Source organism: Achroia grisella, unplaced genomic scaffold (assembly GCF_030625045.1).
Source record: "Achroia grisella isolate CSIRO2021 unplaced genomic scaffold, CSIRO_AGI_Agris_v1 utg779, whole genome shotgun sequence".
NCBI classification, from domain to species: Eukaryota; Metazoa; Arthropoda; class Insecta; order Lepidoptera; family Pyralidae; genus Achroia; species Achroia grisella.
Genome location: NW_026713019.1, coordinates 3579449 through 3600535, shown reverse-complemented (window position 1 = coordinate 3600535; position 21087 = coordinate 3579449). Strand labels below are relative to the sequence as shown.

General features: G+C 30.7%; 1 protein-coding gene across 4 annotated transcripts in view; it reads right to left on the bottom strand.

Annotated features, from left to right (window-relative positions):
* LOC131850680 (inositol-trisphosphate 3-kinase homolog) overlaps positions 1-21087 on the bottom strand; it is an 88870-nt gene that overhangs the window by 21641 nt on the left and 46142 nt on the right. Inside the window, exon 1 of one of the 4 annotated variants that reach the window (XM_059200989.1) lies at positions 15208-15419. The exons of 2 other annotated variants lie outside the window; for them this stretch is intronic. In XM_059200989.1, the coding sequence (XP_059056972.1) occupies positions 15208-15234 (27 nt within the window). In that variant the 5' untranslated portion in view covers positions 15235-15419. Of the gene's footprint in view, positions 1-12780; positions 13014-15207; positions 15420-21087 lie in introns of those variants that run through there. One more of the 4 variants, XM_059200987.1, reaches the window with a different exon arrangement.

Below are 21087 nucleotides of genomic sequence, written 5' to 3'. Positions count from 1 at the left end.
AAAATCAAGCGCATAGTAGGCAATGCATTGTTGTACATTATACCTTAAGAATAGCGAGTTTGGGCACGTCTATGAGAAATATATAAAGGCACTATGTATATTTTACTTGCCTGGTTACGAATCATTTAAAATACCTACCGAATATTTTTTATCTATATGCTTCATGGGATAACGGTGAGCACGTGAGTAGGCATGAGTTCACGTGCTGTCTGCTATCCTTATCCTAAGACAGGGTATCATTCTATAGGTATACATATATTGCTATTTATACCACAGAAACCCAACAGTTCTACGTATTTATACTGAAACTAACGTCATGTTTTACTTGTAGGTACCTATTGTTACGATAACCTCTACAGTAACAATAATCTGTAATGTTCGCCTATCTACTGTTTTTATGTTACTAAGACTTGGGCAACGACCTACAGCGACAATAGAAAATTCAAGGAGATCAATAATCTAATTCAAGTATCACGTCCAGCCTAAAACGTCTAACGAGCACAAACGACTTGGATACTCTACCATTAGATTCAGGTTAACGGTTTGGGAAAGGAATACCATGCTTTTTTCTATAAGGCATCGATGAAACTGTAATATGATATAATTATCACAGTAGATCTTGAGAAGTAATTAGGTATACCTTCTCTATCATAAATTATCGTACCGACCAAAGTGCTATAATTCACCGAATTGTTAGGTATTCTTCCAATGAAGTAGTGATTCTGATTTGCGGTAGAAATAATATAAAATGCGTATACTGCACTGCTACTGTCTATTGAAGTGAGTTACGTATCACAAGACAACTAAATGTACAAACAATTATTATCATTTAAAGTTTGAATGAATTGAGTTTAAATATCTTTATATTCTTTGACGATATCATAATCTCCTAGCAACATAATACCCGAGGTTATAAATATATTTTATGCTCTACAAATACATATGCAAACCCGCAGTGTGATAAAGTTCAGAAAAACAAGAAAATAATACCAAATAGGTTAAACTGTATGTAATTGTTAAAGAATCACAACAAAGATAACTGCAGATAAAAATGCATCACATATATCAGTTTTAAACTCTTATATATCAGTTTATAGTGTAGGTATGTAATTCATGAAATGTGGTAATCGAAATGTTAATAAATGAACTCGTTGTAACACTTGTTTTTCCAATAATAACACTTTATATAAAACTAATATTAAAAAATATATTCGTAAATTATGGTCCGTCCTGATGTTCCACATGCTGGCAAAAAAAATATGTGCAGCATATTTAATATTCAAATGTAACGATTTTTCGTTAATTACACATTATTGAGCTACCTTAGTTGTTATACCGAAGTATGTATCTTATTCACTTGAATGCACTATCTTGAGTATACTTTCCTAATGACCTAGGTAATTGTAATTTTATTGTTACAATGCCTGTTAAAGACATAAACAACGTCAATGTAATATTTTGTATTTTTTCTTATATGATATTATTGTAACTAATAAATCTCCCAATAAACAACAGCACAAGTTTTTTCATACAAAAATTGAGAGCAATGCTTTCTTCGACGCCTTTCATTGGCTAGTTTCGTAACAATAAAGAAGTTTTACAAAGTACTAAGTATATTATAATGATGATGATTGATTTATATTAATCAAATTCCACGACCTCCACAAACAAATCTTTATTGAATATAAACTGATCTATTTTAATTACTATTATCGTAGAAATTTCTGTAATAATCTGAAATTTAAATTCTTATAATCAAATTAATTTATAATACTAACTTAGTTTTATAGATGTAATGTCTACTATAAAGAGTTATATTCAATGGGTTAAAGTGCCAACAAGGAAATGAACATAATTTCCGGCCGTACACACATACACAATGATATAAAAGACGGCCAGAATGCTGTTATTAACTATTACTTCTACAAGTACTATTACGAGTACGTACAATGACATTACTACATACATCCAATATCTATCCGTCGTATCTCGCATCTATTTATAAATGAAAATCCCATCTTATGTTACAATTTGATTACTTCTGCTAAAACTTATAAAGACAATATAGTATAAATTGGGTTCTAGTAATACATAATGTAATAAAATTTAAAAAAAGTGTCTGTGAAGACATGACCTATTGATATGATTAGATATTTGATTAAATATTTCGTTACGTTAGCATTTGTTTCTGTACTTTTTGGTTTTTTTCGAGCTGTTCTAATGCTGTGGGCCTCAACTAGCCTTTACAGCCTCACCGGACGGTGACGACGACGACGGGTCTAGTGCAAAAGATATAGAAGGGCTTATAGAGCAGCTGAAGGCCGTTTGAATTTACGGGGGAATAAACGGACGGCGTGGCACGAGAATAAGTGTTTAGTTCGTAATAAAACTATTTTAGGATATATCTATGTTACTTCATTTTTTTTTAATTCCTATATAAGTATAAATAATATTAATATTCCATGTGTAGGTATGTAATAGTATCTAAGATCTCAATGTACCCAACTAGTTCACCTCTATGTGCTGCAGTACGTACAGCCATAATTACCTACCAACGTCTAACCGGTTTCTAATGATCGGTATTCAGTAGACAATGTCTATAATCACCAATATTTTTTTCTAAAATTTATTAAAGTATCTATACAACTACAAGTCTATATACAGTGTAGAGTTGTTGTCTACTATTTTGTACAGTTACCAGTTTTTCAGAAATCCGGGATATTCAATCTAGTTTCATACTGAGAGCAATCGGGATTTATTCCCGAAATACCTTCTAAAATTCAGGACTAAGTTATTTGTAGTATTTGTCTGTTGTATTATATTAAGATGATAGTTGTTAGTTAATTTTTCTCACATGGTTACATGAATTACCTATATTTTAGTAACTTAGTTATTTCATTTGATAATATAACGATCAATTTTGTTATTAACTAACCAGCCATTTTTAGGTTTTCTTTTGCCTGTTTTAATGCAGATAAGAGGCCTTGACTGGTGTATTGCAACTTGCGGTCTTGGTGGCCTACTAGTGGTTTACCACCCTGAAATTTAAAACCTCATTGGCAGCAAGTTTCAATATGATAGACACAACAAATCTCTGTTAATTTTAATATACATACCTAGTATTATTCATTATTATATTTCTGAATACATATTGATATTGACTTGAACATACAAAGTTTAATTTATTATATTGATTAATAGTATCGTTCTGATTTTAGCTTCAAACAAATCAAATAATATACATTACGATACATGAAATCTTGGCACACAAGGCCTGGCCAAAATCAATTAACTCGAGTTTAAGTTCTAATTTGTAGTGATACATCATAGATTGAGAATTTGACTCTTGAGATCTAGCTAGATAAATTTATAAAAACTGTAAACCGTTATAAGAAAAAAAAAGAAAGTATCAAGTATTAATTCACTGTAATGTAAAATACAACTAAAATTATCTTCTAAAAAAATGTTGTACTGAAATGGCTCTGTCGAGAAACATAAGAAATATTAATACATATCGAAACCACCTATTAATAGCAAGGTAAAAAAGTTATAAACTCTTTATTTACTATAATACAGGTAAAGAAGCAATACTGTTTAGTTTAGTTTTTAAAATCACAGTATACCACATATACATAACTGTTATAAAAATAAATGGTTTATATCTATGTGCCCATATTGCAGTTCCACCCACGCAACTGATATTACTCACTTCCGCTGAATAATTATTAATTTACATACTAACTGCTTTGAATGGATTGTCGTCTTTTATATTAGTCTTAATAACTTTGTTTGTATTTCAGACAAAGTCACTAAAATACCACAAACTATGTACCTGACTACCAAAAAAACATCCTTAGTAAACCCAGGTAGTAAATGATAGATCAAGATAACAAAAGATTGAAGGTTATCTCGACGTGAAAAAAATATTATTATCTATGAATTATCGAGACATTTATTTAATCACCGCAGTGATTTTTATATCTAGACAGAGCTGTGGATATTTAAATATTACTAGCTGACTACTACTGAGTTGCGCCAATTCATCTGCGTTACATTTTCCTCTATTTTCAACATATATTGCATCTCCGCTCATATTGGTGGAAGTTTTATATATTCTATAACCAAAACTAAAAAATCTAAATTAGATCAGTAGTACCAGATATTATCCCGAACAAAAATAAATTGCATAGTTTAAACAATTTGTGATAGAGATTCAACTATTTCAACAAAGTCTTTCCAAATATAATGTGTTAGCAATTTATATTAATATTCGATATGTAGTTAAGGTCAAATAAAAATGAGTTACTATACCCTGTTGAAATAAATTATTTCATCATCTGTACTGTTACTATAATAATAATAATAATGTCACGCGATAATTTGACGTAGTCCGATACGGGATTGCCTTATCCGACTAAAATAGACGCTGTATAGAGAGCATTGTAGATAACCCTATATAACATAATTGCAGCATAAGAAAACAAAATGAATGTCATTGTGGACACTGATCCGATAAAAGGTTGTCACGATATGGTAATTTCTCTAAGATGAAACCATGATCAACCATGTGATGGGCGCGGGATTCCTAAAAGCAACAGTATCTTTATTACTTGTCATTTTAAACATTATTAAATACTCCACAAATTTTAATGAGAATTAGATTTGCAATATAAAAAAAGTTTTTTCTAAAAGTTACATAATGAGTTGTTGAAATGTTGTTCCTACTGCATCTAAATTTTGGATTAACGTTATATTTTATGAACAAAAAATAATTTATATGAAAAAAAGCTCTTTATATAATTATTACTACTTACTGTAGAGTCTATACTAATACTATACGGAGATATTATTTTAGTTTGTCCGTCTACCGTTAGTCTATATCATATACTACATATGGTAGAGATTATTATTAATTAGTATTGTATACGCCGTTAGGTATATATTACTAATTTATAGTACTCGTAACATCACAATAACAATCGTATCTTAACTTTGGTTCATTCATAAATTGTTCAGGCATTTTACTATTTTATAATGTATTTTATAGAAAAAGATAAACACTATCAAACAACAAAAGAGTTAACACAAGAAGGTCACATAACCAAATATGGGAACAGAGTTTTGGCTTACTACGTATTAATTTTTAATGTTTTATGTGCCAATTATTGATGAGAGAAGTACAAAATGCTTGTGAAAATTAAAAAAATTAAAGTTAAAATAAACATCGGCATTATAATATTAAACATTAATCAAGTCATCATTTTTGCTGATTAAAACAATCTGATCACTCAATCTAAAGAACTTCCAACTAAAGTGTGAAATTTTAATACAAACAAATATTCTACAAATAATTGAATAATTGAAATACAGAGTAATTGAAGTGAATTTCTAAATTATACAAATATTACTGTTAGTCATGACTGTATCTGCTTTTTTGGATTAAAGTAAAGATATACCTATCTAGTCTACATCCATCCTCGTGATATAAATATTATCGTGGTGCTAATATATCTAGTCTGTAGTATTACTGATTCCCGCGACTTTATCGTTTTTTGAGATAAAATACAGCCTTTGCTTGTCCTCGTAATACAGTCTAGAGACGAATTTCTTAGCATTCCATGAATTCATCATGCAGGAGCCGGGTCCATGGTGTGGAAGAGAATGAAATTCCGAGCAGTTTCGGAGCTTGTAACCCGTGTTTGTCACTCGTATTTCTCTCCCTACCAAGTCAAATCTGGTAGGCCTTTCTAATATAGAACTTACTGCAGTTGTAGACAGGCCAAGATCTTTTTGAATATTGTAGAAATATTTCGCAGGTCCTCTTGCTCCCACTTCGACCGCATATAAATTAATCATATATTCATGTTTAGGTAATTTCTTTACTAGTTGGTAATATATATTTCTTTTATTAGTCTTTAGATATATTTGTTTCCCATGGTACAATGATCTTACTGTACCATGGGAAATTAACATCAAATTTTATTTAAGATCTGTTTAGACCGACGCATTTAAAATATAAGTATAAATATATCTGTTAATAATAGTTACGATTCTTACATTCCACTCAACGTTGCCGATACCAAGTTCACAACATTTGATACAATAATAACATTTTCATGATAATGTCTTAAATAACAATGGTGATAAAAGTATTTACAGTCGCTTTATTTTTAAGTTTAGTTAATGATCCATGCTAGCTATGCGAGGTTATACATATCATTTTATTTTAATTTTTTACTGGAATGGCAAACAAACTGACGGACCACCTAATGGAAAGTGGCGACAGTGGCCTATTTCTAGTGAATTGATATTTTTGAGGACTAACATATCATGCCCTACACTCTGTATGTGTATTTCACCGCCATATGTCACCATTCTAAACCAAAACAAACTTTACAAAACAAGCACTTTAGCGGCAGAATTAGATTCATTGTATATATTTTTTTTTAACTATGATGAAATTTCATCCTGCCTGTTCTCATAATGATTGAGTAGGAAAGGACGAGTATAAAATTAGCTTAGTCAACTTTGATTTTGACGAATATACCAGGAATTAACTACGGGAGTTCCCGGGGAGATACCATGATGATCGAATACCCTATTACTGACAATTCCCTCGCCTGTATACAATGTATTTAGTATATAATAAAATATAATAAAGCACTATCTTATACAGCCAGATCATTAAAAAAACATTTAAACTAATGGTAATAACAAGGTAAAGGGAATTAATAGAATTGAATCAAGATTACGAGCAATTATTCTATCATACGCAGTTATGATATTAGAACGTAGAGTGAGTAGTTTTAAATAAATTACTGTATTTGTATCAATTATATTATTTTTTATTGTTGTTGAGTTATTAAGGAATTGCATCTACGCAATAGCTGGAATCTATTTTAACTAATATTTTTGCGAAAGAGTCAAGGATATTTTGTAATAAATTACGAGTAATATTATAATGGAAATAACGATTGGTAAACTGGTTAAACTGCTGCTACTCATGTTATATCCCAGGATTAAATCATAAGTATTTGTTTTAAATAATAGTTTCCTTCCTTAAAATATAGTTACAACAATAATGCATATTACTTTATTTTAGACGAATGCAATTTAAATCCAAAGACAAAACTACAATATCTCCATAGATATTAACCAGATGCTTTATTTCATGCCATAGATAGAGGAATGTACGGCAGCATTGAATCTGTGAATTCCTATAAACATATGAATACAGAGCGCTTACCTATATATATAATGAATGTGGTTTAATTTTCATCAAACCTCAAAAAGTAGCAATTTACAATAATATTTTACCATTTTTTTCTATGTTAAGGTTTCAAATTTTTATATCGATATTAAAAACACGATTATTATATGTATATAAAATTAATATGTAATAGAATAATAATACTAATCTCAAGACAAATCACACAGCGCCATCTAGACCCAAGTTAAGCTAGCTAAAGCTTGTGTTATGAGTACTATATAACTGATACTAACACATATATATTTTTTTCTAAATACATACATATTATACATATAAAACAGCCAATCATACTCATGAATTCAAATGTTTGTGCCGTGCGACGTATCGAACCAGCGATCCTCGGAAGTAAAGCAGTATATTATACCACTAGACCACCGAGGCGTCAAAACGTTTTTGATAAAATGAGCTATTGACAAGATTGCTTACCATATACCTGTAATTTAATGGTAATTTTTCAATCTCTGATACATAATAAACTTATCTTAAGCAGTTAGATAAGTTAGTTACTGAATATAGGCCAAGAATATGAAGCTCTTAGTCATGGCGGAAATGCAATAGTATACAATATACTCATAATTACAAGGAGGTAAAAGTATATGTATATATCTGTACAAATAAGAGTTATTTATCTGATAATACTTACACTTGAGTATACATTATTAATGGGTAGGCAAAAACCTACCAAAATGCAGACCAAACAATAGTGCACATATTTTATAGCTGCCTCTCCTATATGCGATATATCGCCATTTTTCCATGTGTACTAATGAATCATACACATACATTAATACAAAATTAATGAAGATCAATAAAATTGGAAACATAGCTAACAAATTAATACCCGATTAATACAAAGTAATCACAGCAATGTTCTGACTATAGTCGATCTACGTATATATAATATACATTTTTCAGACATATGTACGGAAGTATCTAATCAGCAAACGCTGAGATTGGTCGTGGCGACAGCGCAGCGTGCGGGCAACAGGAAGTGTAATGAACGCGGAAAGGTTGTCATCGGCCAATAGACAGCTATCGATATTCGACTTACACACCTTTTTCATGGAGTTATAGACAACCCTATCTTGTCCAGACTGTGGACGTGAAAGAAATAGAATTAAGGAATGAAAGTATGTTTGTGTAGCAAGCACTTTTCTTGCGATTCTAGTACACGATACTGTGTGATTGATTTATCGTACTAAAAATTTTTGGCGTATAGGTATTATAGGCTTATAAGAATTATTCAATAAAAGTGAGTACCTAATACGGATTCCTGGATCCTATGTTTCTAGCTAGGATAAATTCAATACTTACTACCTAGGTTCAATAAAATAATTACCTTTTAAATCATATATACGACACAAATTATTGTCAAAGTACATTATCACATATAGCCCTCAAAATACATATGTTTTCAAACATATGAGTACTTCTGTTTTACCTATTATGTAAAACAATAGAGTTACGTATTGATTCTGTATCACATTACGTACAAACATATAGTCCTTCTAACAAAACGAGGTGTAAATAATATATCGTGCAAATGACCATCATGCACTCACGTGTGTGACGGCTAACGAGATTGGCGCGTGCGATTGCATTGAGAGCAACGGTAGGTTATGAAACCTACTAGTGCCGACCACCAAAAATGAAATTACATAGGTTTTTAGGATTTACGAACTGAAAACTTTACTGAATATAATTAGTTTTAGGGTATACAGGTAGTACAGTTTGTATATGTATTTGTATTGTTTATATGTAAAAGCGTGGCTTACCTATTGACAACAATAGTTGGAAAACTATTCCAATATTTCCATGATGCTGATTAGTTTCGTCATACTTTAAATAAACTTACTCCTTAAGCATTATAATCAATACCTAGTCAAAACTAAAATTTGTCTAAAACCGTATACAAGTTTTCAGCTCATCTGATCACCTAATAGCATTATATTGCGATAATCTAATTAATTCAATTTTAATTAGCTAACCTGAACAGTTCACACTGCGTCCAGTACAAACAAAAGATATATAATAGACATCTAAACCCGATGGTTTTTTAAATTAATAATTATTAAAACAAATTACACCATCAATATCTAAAAATAAATGTAATATTGTAGCAATATGGACTCCATTAGTATATTAAATATTAACATTGACTAATTGACACTCACGGATTGCTGTCAGTAATTTTTAACTAGTCAATGCTTGCTGGTCGCTGGATGTTACATTAAATAGTCAGTTTGATAAACAATAATGTAAATAAACTAGTGGTTAAATCTTGGAACTTATTGTTGATTATTAGGATCTTGGCAGTAGTAATTAAACTTGTATTTGTGTAGAAAAAGTCCCCTAAAAACTAAGAATATGAGTATGAATTAATAATATCTGTCTTTCCCACGGCACTCTCCAAGAATTTAGAATATTTTGAACACGATTATATAAAACAATATTTATTAACATAAATATAAGAAATATTTTAACCTCGTCACTAAAAAGAGACATACGTAATTGACATTTGTTTATATGTTATGCGATATTTTTCTAAAACGGATCAGATTTTATTAATTCTAATTTCAATTGATCTGATCTACATTGATTCAATTTTATATTATAAATGTCAAGTTCGTCTCTCATGGGCACTTATATCTGTTCAAATGTGTTTCAATGAAGTTTATTACTAATGTTTAAATTATTATATCTGCAATCGTTTTGTCATTATTAGCATCGGTTATGTAGAATAAAAGGTATTAGCTTTCACGTGTCAATCAAATATTTCCTCTACATAAATAGAAATGATATCAACATTTCTTTCGCAGCACCTGAAATGTATAGTCAGTTACGGTAGCCCATTACAAATTGTATTGTCATTGTCACGCGTTATCCGTTTTTACATTTTAATGTCATGCTAAAAAGAAACAATTATGCCGTCACACTTGCGTAAATGGCACAATTGTATACGTACATACCTATTTAGGTATTTATTCATGTCGATTATCGAGATAATAGCCTAACATACTTTGAGTTGTCAAGCCTTAAACCGTATAACAGTAAAGACAAAATGTATATATAATTAAATTATAGCCGCTGAAAAGTTATGTAAACTTTTTGGAAAACAAAAATATGAAGAATATTTTTAGTGCTCACATGGAACTGGGGATTTAAATTCTTCTTGCAGAAACTCAGAACGAAAACGACCATCAATAAGTATATAGACAAAGTTGTTAATAATACACATGATTATGTATTATGCAAAATATTAAATCCAATGCTGTTTATTTTCATACACGGTAGCAATAACTATATCTACACCCAGGTTATATATTACAAAGGACTTGTTATCAATCTTATCTGTAATACAAGAAGTACTTTACTGTGCAAATATGATAAAATCTGCAAACGTTTTCATATGCCTATCGTATACAGACAATTGGATCACTTATTGAAATATTAATGAAATGCTTATATTAAAAGCTTTGTAACATTAGAACTTATTTGCAATATCCTTCATCGGCTTCCCTCATAAGAAGTACCCCAAATTATTTGGCATAATATATTTTTCCCATCCCTTCATTCGTTTACTTCCTTTCTCAAACAAGCTGACAATTCACCTGAGGGTAAATTGTGACCGTCACCTACATAGCATCTCTGCGAGAATCACGTTATCGTATGTCACCGTGATAACACTCCCGTGTTACCATTCATATAATTTCAATGCCTTTCTCACCCTACAACCGAAATACACAAAGCAACTTGGAGGAGGAAGAACTTTTGACGGAGGAAGTAGATGAGATAGACCTCAGATATATCTCCTTAGAAGTTTCTCCATTCTTAGATTTTTTTATGACCAAATTCCTATATCCTAAAATAAATAAATAATAAAATATTATCTACAAAAGCTGACCTAAAAGGAAAACTCATAAAATTGCTATCTACGTGTCCTAGTTTACTTTTACTGTTGTCACAATAATGCAAATACCTACTAATTAAAACAGAAAAGAAATTTGTACATAAAAAGGCTATGACCACATTGTATATATGAGAAACAAATAGGAGGTCTCTACTTACCTAATAAAATTATGATCCGTGACAACGTCATAATTCAAGGTCATTGACGTCCCTATTATATTTATTAGGCATAATCGCCTATACATCATTCAGTAACTGTCTTTAATCACTCGGCTCCGTACGTATCTAGCGTTAGTATGGCCTATTATTTTTATATTGATCATAACATAACATGACAGTCATGCGTCGTAACTTCGGCCATTATCATGGATGAATTAATGAAAAACTCTTTATTGTGATCTTCTGATAGAAAAAAAAACAATATATAAAATAATATGTATCCAAAAAAACATATAATTACAACAAAAGGTAGCAATGAGTAGCCTTAGTGCTAAATAGCGATTTGTAAAACACAAAACTGAAACAAAATATAAGCGATACCAAAAACTGAATGTAAATTTAAATTAGAAGTATTACTGCGATGGTGGTTAACAAATATTGCATAGATGGCAGGACGTTCGCCCCCTGCTACGTTTGATTCAAATGTGATCGACAAATGTGTACAAGTCGAGCTAACCGCAATGTCAATAATAGCACTATTGTTCCTATGATTGGTCATGGGAATAATAATTTTATTTTTCATTTAGCTAACATAAGGATGTTAAATTATACCTACAGGTTTGATTTATTTGTCTGCATAAATATTAGAGTACGCATATACAATGAAATTAGATATTAGAAGATTTTTTATGTAAATGTAAGGACTAAAGTGACAGCTCACTTTATGGAAAGTTGTAACGATCGCCTAAAGATGTGAAAAACATCTCACGGACGTTACAAAATATATTGTGACACCAGAAGTAGGTACTTCTTATGCTTTGCCTTTAATATACCTATACTATTGTGATATCCTCCTAATCATGTAATTTCATTGTCTGTTTGACAATAATAATAATAACATTCCAGGACAATTCTCTCAACGTCATCTAGTCCCAAGCTAAATGTTATTCTTGAAATAGGAACACAAATTGCATAACTGCAGACTGCAGATGAAACCGCGGTCCCCACGCAGACGACTTTGTACAAAATCTCCATTTATGCTTATTATGAAATATGTAGTCCAACGATTTCTAACGTATCGACTAAAGCATTGTTGCAAATTAATTACCTAATAAGGAAATCGTGTGTAAATCGTACATCGATCTAGTTAGAATAACATTATAATAATTTAATGCCTACCTACATACATACATATATACATACACTCGTACGTAATGCAGAACGTTCGCGTCTCGCCGATATGTAAACTCAAAGCTTAAAGCTACCGTGTGCCTCCAACATGAACACTGTTCATACGCAAGATACTAATAGATGAACGATACGTTACCTATTAATAGTAATTAAGCATTAATTACATTATAATAATCAGGTACATAATTGTTATAATTCACAAATTAGTTAATTGTATGCTGTTGGAAAGGATTTTCAAATGCGATGCTTACTTTGTCCTTGAAGGAGAGACGTTTTAAATCGAGCAATTTCTGATATTGTCGCAGAGCACGCATGTACAACCTGACGGGTAGCTGAGCGGGCAAGGACACAGGCTCCGCATTCCTGGACGCCACACCCGCTCCACTCATCTTTCACACAACACTTGTTCTTTATTCATAAACACGAGCCAAATGGTATCGTCATGGACACGAGCGCCAATCGCGCGTCCGAAGTGAACGTAGGTTCAACGCAGCACTGACGTCTGACGTATAGAACGCGACGCGCATGCGAAACATGCGGCGTTTGCGAAAAAGAAACTGAGTTATCCACACCTCACTGAACTTTCCCTGGTCCATATGATGGACTGGACACCGACACGACCCGCTTTTACTATGTACTCAATAATACAATACATTACTGAGGCAAACCCACGCCCCGACCTTGTTACAAGGTAACTAGAGCTTTTAAGAAAGTTTGTACCACTTTGATAAATGCATTATTAGTAAATTGGCTGCATTATTAGACACTAGACCATTGAATGACATACGGCAAAGTTTATTTTGACAACGTGACCTAGATTTGAGCAGTTGCGGAAGCTAATCCGATGATGGCATTGACGTCATCAAACCAACGTGTTTTGTTTGCCTTGCATTAAGTTTCTTATTTCTCATATAATAAGGACGTTTATAATAACTTGATACGAAGCAGCCTTTAGTTTTACTGAATCTAAAGTGTTCATACCTATCCTTCTTTTTTTCAATGGTGATAAAAAGTATAGATGACGTATTACTTTTTTACCCCGTTATGGAGATTAGATAAAATAACAGTAACAAGAATTACTTCACAGCATACTGGAAGATTATACTGTAATATTTATCATTAAGGTCAAGGGTAGTCAAATGAAACCTCTTTTATGAGTGTACAAGTAACAACAGTAGCAGTAGTGTACAGTACGAATGTAAGCTAGACAGACTTTATACAAAATCGGCTATATAGGCACGTCTGTCTCACTTATTTCTACAGCAATGCAACAAGATTTGTAAGTTCGGAAGAATGATATCTTACCGTAGCCTATGACCAGACACTTCTTTATCATCATCAGGTGAACGAATCTCATCAACGCATCTGCTGCATATTAGAGAAGAGTTATTTTGACGATACTCTAGCTCACACTAATTTAAAGTCAATTAGAATTTTAATATTACACTTATATTGGTCTTCGGACTTCAAAACAACAACACTACATTTATACTTTCTTAAATTTTAGTGTTGTAAATAACAACAAACAACTTATATCCTTATCATTCTGTGTCACACAAAGCTACATTGGAATTTGAATAAAACATAAGTAATAATTTGCGAAAGAGATAAATTCGAAATCACTATTAGGAATATAATATAATGAATAATGAGTTATTAAAATTAATGGACGCAGTTGTACCTAATTCTAATATGTAGATTCAATTATGGAGGAAAATGGTATAGGATGAACAGTGAATTCAGTGAATACTGTTACTGCTCTATGGGGAAACCATTTAGCAATCAGAAGGAAAAATTATGTGTCTGAAAATAAATTGATATTGAATGATTTCTGTCAAAAGACAAATACCGCGTAGATTTTTAAAATTAAAACTGGCATCATGTTCAGGAGCATTTTACAGAAGTATGTTGTTGTAATCCGGTTGATATAAAAAAAATAATTCTGAATAGCATACTGATACAACATATCTAAAATATATAAAGGCAAGTAAGAATCTATTCCTGTCCTAATATAATAGTAGTTATGGTAATATAATGTAGTACTGTCTGACCTCCGACAAAAATCTCCGAAACCAACGTGTAAGCATATGGCTGTGGAGAGTCTCTACCTGCTCTGTGTCAAGCAACCAGCTATTAAGGTTTAGGAACAAAGATCTGTTATTATGAAGTTATTTTAATACAATCTTAGATATATTTTAATCACAATAATATTCAACCATTTTTTAAAATACTTATTACATTATTCATGATTAATATCCAGACTATTATTTATTAGCAAACATAGAAAAATTAAAATAATTAGGTATCCAAGTAAAATTTTAAAGTGATGATTTACATCGTAATATCTAAAAACCATTTACAAGTCATTATGATTTTTTGTAATATAATATAGTATTTAAATAATATTTATCAATACTAAGAAGGATAATACATGCATGAATAATAAAGAAAACAGAACATACATATATAGACACTCAACGCGTATTCTTATCAAGATAGATAAAAAATAAAAACATTACTTGGTTTTGTAAACATTGCGTATTGAACGTTTGGTTGTAAATATTAAAATACACATTATGTACACAATAAAAACTATCGGTAAGTATTTATTCTTAGAGTTATATATCAAACAAAGTTAATATGATATAGATAAATAAGTAAAGTAATTGTACACTTACGCTCGTCCAAAATCCTTTAGTCAACATAACCTCTTTTGTACGAATTACGATCACCACGCTAGCCTAATTGAACGAAAGCCAAAATAAATTCACTTTTCAATTCTCAAACATCACTGTCCATTAAATACAGTACAATCTCTAATATTTTTAAGATCACTAAGCACAATGAATGAGATAATATTGTGTGCAAGTAACCGAGATGTCTTTAACGAACAGACCCCTCCTCTCCTCCGTGTTAGTAGCGTCCCGTAGTAACTCGTATTCGTATAGCGGTTATTTTTATTGTGTACGCTGTAAAGCTTCACGTGTCATGCAAAGGATTCATTTGTAAAATATCCATATTGCCTTTAGAATAGAGTTCATATTTCTTTAAATAATATTGACGATATCGAGCGCTTTAGGGTTGAAACTTTGGTCATGTAAGCTATTCAAATGCCTAACGGTTGGACTTCCAGACATGGCTTGAATACAAATAAAGAGTTGTAATTTATGAGTAACAATGTTATAGTACCTATATTTTTAGCATATCTATGTATAACAGCTATTTTAAATAGTATCTTTGACTTTATAATAATGAAGCATAGCGAGATTTATTTTATTTCGTCCTTAACCATGAATATTAGCTTTTAGAAAACATATGTATATTTCTTGTAATAACTTAGTGCTAAAAGATAGATGTCTATAATGTAATGCAGTCAATAATGTAATAGTATAGCTATTGCACCTGTATGTCACATACACTATATACTTATATGCAATTGCAACATCCAAATATGTTTCCATTATCCATATCATTGTTAGGTATTTCATATAAATTATTGTGGTTATTAATAAAACTCACGTCTTTTTCTTTTTAATATTTACAAAACGCGCAGTTACGTTGTCGATTTGTTAATATTAATAAGGTGTCACGATAGATAGAACATTTAATATTACTTCATTATACGTATAATAGTAATGATTAAAAAAACAAATTTAGAAAGGAGATCGCAATAATGCTATTCTTAGCACGAAGTGCTTTTTAATGTAAGGTCCACTTGCGAGTTTGTTTTTTACTTTCTATTAATTAGTGTAGGTCATGAACGTCATAAAAGTAACGTCCAGAACTTTAGTAGAAAGTCGACTATTAAGATAAACAGAATGAAAGTAGAAGTGACAAAAGGGTTCAGATAATATATCTAAACGACACATACATTAGGGGCTATTAACGCCATTACTAATATTAATTTATTTTTAGACACGAAGAAAGAACCGGCCTGTTTATCATTTATGATCCCTTAGCTAGCATGTTACGTTTTTAATTATAATTTAATAGTTTCATTCCACGACTTTGTCCGTGCGGACTTCAATTAATAGTTTATTTTATTAACAAATTGCATTTTAATTATTATTATTTTAACATAATACGTAATTATTTTTGAATGAGTATATCATTCAATTATTTACATATATTTAACAACTTACATTGGAAGAATATTAATATGGAACTAATATAAAACTGTGCCCTGACGATATCAATAAGAATTAGTGTATAAATAGTATAGAATAACATATAGACAGTAGAATAGGAGTACAGTTAACTAAATATAACGGATTCGCTCAGGCGAAACCGCAAGAAATAGCAATTTATTCTCATTACCTCCAATATAAAGGTTTTACATAATAATTAAATGAAAATATTAAATTACTTTGGTTCAGTAGATAAGTATGTATTATGGTATCCACTAGATATATATATGTTAATATAATATAAAGTTTTTTTAAGTCAGGCCGCCGATCCGCTAATATATAATAATTTGTTGATTACATTGTTTCATTGGGACATATATGATATAAATTTATCTCATCTCATTCTCATTGAAACCAAATTCATTAGGTACTTGTTTACTTTTTTATCAAATTTCCAGACTGCGGGCTGTATTATCATATAATTTTATACAAAACATGTTTATTACAAAATTGTGTATTATGTTAATTACAAAACAATATTATAACGTCATCAGTATTTCAAAAAGATATATTTCTTAGATAGCGATACCTAACAAAAATGTCAAAACAAAAATCTAACATAGGTACTTGGTAGTCACAGCGACGTTTCCTCCTGTGCTGAGTCACGACTTTGGCATTTAGCGGCATTCAAAATGTTTATTGCTTTAGGCAGCATTTCTATTAATTGTTTTGAGTCAAAACACTTCAGTAAGTATCTGCCAATGTATCAATATACATATAAGTAAATTGTAAAGGACCAGTATATATGGCTGATATAAAAAAAACACTTATAGTGTTTATTACAGCTACAGAAGTCAAAATAACAGTTTTTAATGTATGTATAATCAGTACATACATCATACAGTGTATATTTGCACATCATCCAAAAAATACTACATGGACTTCAATGCAGTTTTTCCGGAGTATTGTTAGAGGTTGTTAGAGTTAGAACTTGAAACACAGATACTTTTTTTAAGGAAGAAATTCAAGAATTATACAGAAGGAAAATATCAATATTCTAATATCTTCTTCTCTAATATCTTCTGTTTCTATGCGCTAATCTGAAAAATGGCTTGACCAATTTTTATTGAGAGTTTTGGACTATTGTCATGTGCTAAGTCCTGTAGCTCTGCATCTTGCTATTGTTCTTGTCTATATATTGTTCTCGCCCCATTTTAAATTACCCTACCTAGACCCGTCAGGGACATTCTTAGAGCAATGGTCATTATCTCCTCAAGATAGTGTATATTTTTCAAAGTTGATATTACGTTTACGCCTACGTTACCAAAGGCAAAATCTATCATTTACAATTTTTAACTGCTTTTCCACTGATATATTGTAGCAAATTTCCTGTTTTCATTTAGTGTTTTGCTTCATTGTAATTGCCTAACAAACAGAAATTAATATAATATAAACATGCGTATGATACCGCCGAAACAGTTATAAATAAACTTTGTATATTTTAACGACTTCAAAAGAAAGAAGATCCCAAAACGACTGTACTTCTGGACAAACTAGTTTGGTTATTTATGGCAGTGAACTTAGAACTGTCGTTAAATAAACCAAAATAGTGACGTAATAAAAGTCTCCATTTCTGGTATGATGGTAAAGTACAAAACAAAATGGACTTGCGTACCTGCTTATGGTAGTCAAATGTTTTAGTCTTTTGTCAAACACGGATTTATTATTCAACGTACCGGTAGTACTTATAATAATTATTATTATTATATTCTTTATGTCATTGGAATGGTAAAAAAGATCACGCACGCCTTAATGGTAAGTGGTAACTGTTGCCTATCTATACATGAACAGAACTACGGTTAGAACATCATCTTGCCTCTTGTGATACCTCTCATGCTTTACCGGTCCGGAGAACTACGATTACATGCTTCCCTATCCAGTAATTTCGCAGCCTGTTCTCGTTCTTCAACCGAAACATCTTACAAAACAAGTTGCTTAGCGATAAAAGAAATAGGTAACTTCACGGACGCCTTTGTACTAAGTCTGCCTCGGTAAGTTTATGTATTATATTATTTATGGAAAAGAACTTGAAATCACTTTAGTTTACGGGTCAATTAGAGTTTTATATATTCATCAATCTACTTCGCCTTACACAATTTAAATACTAAAAACTAGGCCAATGGTATCTGCATATTACAGGTAAACTTTTTTACTGTCCTGTGTTACCTATTAATAATCTATTAATTTTAGCTATAAACAATATTTTACTGTACCGTTAAAATAGTATCTACTATTATCTAAATTATATAACACGTTCCTAATGTATATTTTTATAATAGCAATAAATTTTATATTTAATTATTGAAGCTTAGAATAGCTCTACATAATATACCCTCCGGCACTATCAAAGTTGTTATAAAGGCTGTTCGTATTTTGGCTTATTTGATTTGACCCTGTACCTGCTGACGTCAATGAGCTATGATCATGATACATCTTATGATAAGCGCGTGCGCACGTAGGTCAACTAACGAGCTTTTAACTATAAAATACTTTTTCCTGACAACTTAATATTCATTATACATTTTTCTTATACAATTTATTAAGTAAAAATATTCATTTGATAAATTTAATTAATAGTTGTTGTATTTTTTTAATATACTACCACGTTCAGGTTTGAATAAATAGCTCACGTTTTTAATAACAAGGAAAAGATATGTGCTTTATTTTAAAACATAACAATTAGAAAATTGTAAAGTTATATCATTCTACCAATAAATATTTTACTACAATAGCATACGGGGTTAAAAAGAAAAACATATTCGAAAAGTAAATTGATATTTTTTTTTTTTCGAAATAAACCGAGAGTAGCAACTGAAATCATAATTAGATTACACCTATATGCCAGTGTAAGCGAGGCTTTATGTACTATGTGACATGACAAATGATACTGTCCTAAAAAATAGATGTAACATAATTGTGAGGCCGCTAACAGGCAGTGCTACTACAGGCTGCTACACCACGTGCAAATCATAGCCTGCCCGGCAACGTGCATCTGTCTTTTTTAAATTAGCAATTCTAATATGTAATCAATTATTAATACTGTTAAGTACAATTGTATGTGATTATGTAATTTGTAACTATATTTTCACATAACAATAAAAATATATACCTATTTAATACCTTAGTTATCCTGTTCTCTAAATATTTATGATTAAACTATTGTTTATCGTAATATTTGTTTTATTTAGATACATATCATATATTAATAAAATTAAGCACATTCTATATACTATATGTGTTTATGTTTACGGCACAATAAACACATGAATTTATACCTGATAATATAATACTTTTATATGATAGATATTATTTGTGACCTTATAACAAATCTTGTCATTATCAACGGTAACTAATTTAGTCACGTAAATCCATACAAGACGCTTGTAGTGCGTCATTTTTGTATTACTATATTTTGTAAGAACCAATGCAGCATGTATACTTGTTTAATATCTTGAAACTTACTCAATTTTGTACTACTGTTTTAGTAATTTGCTGCATTTATTTTACATAACTAAATAAATCTATTCCAGTAAAAATTGTCGCCTACAGTCATTATGTCAAACACAGATCGTATTAGTATTTATTATTAATAGTGAATAATTATGCGATAGTCACAGAATGACTGTTATATAATAAGCTAACTTTACTGTTTTACATTTTATTGTAGTTTGCAAAACTTTTTTACAAGAACTAATTTACATGTACATTGTAAAGTTACTATTTCTAGAGATTTGCTCTGAATTATGACACCCCACAGCGACTGGACTCAATTTGTCTAATGATAAAACACAAGTATTGTACGTGGCATAATTATTCGGGATGGATTTTTATGCGAACCCCTAAAAAGACTCCTATCAAAATAATAAAATATATTTTTGTTATAAAAATCCAACCGGGCAGACCCATTAATCAAAACCAAAACCATTGCCAGATACAAAATCATATTACTATACGGATAAAAAAACTATTTGTGTATTAGATGTTTGTATTTTAAATTTTATATTCAGTAAACTTAATGTAGAATTTAATACACAAATAATATATAAATTAGTGTGGTGTAGTGGCATAAATGAATTTTGTTCAGAATACCACTATAGGTCATCGATTTATGGAGTAGGTACGTATATGTCGTCATACAAAATTCATAAGAATTTAATAACTCATGCTGTTTATACTTGTGTATTGTCTGCATTCTAAATAGGCTGCTTGACGTCTATTATTTTATAATTGTGAGGTAAACTATCAAAAACGTAATAAGTAAGTGTGCGTCAACTTCAAACCAATCGTGACACACAAAAGCATAGGAACTTGACCCGGAATCAACTTTAATGACTAAGGTATCATCCGTATCAGAGGCACATGAAATTTTGT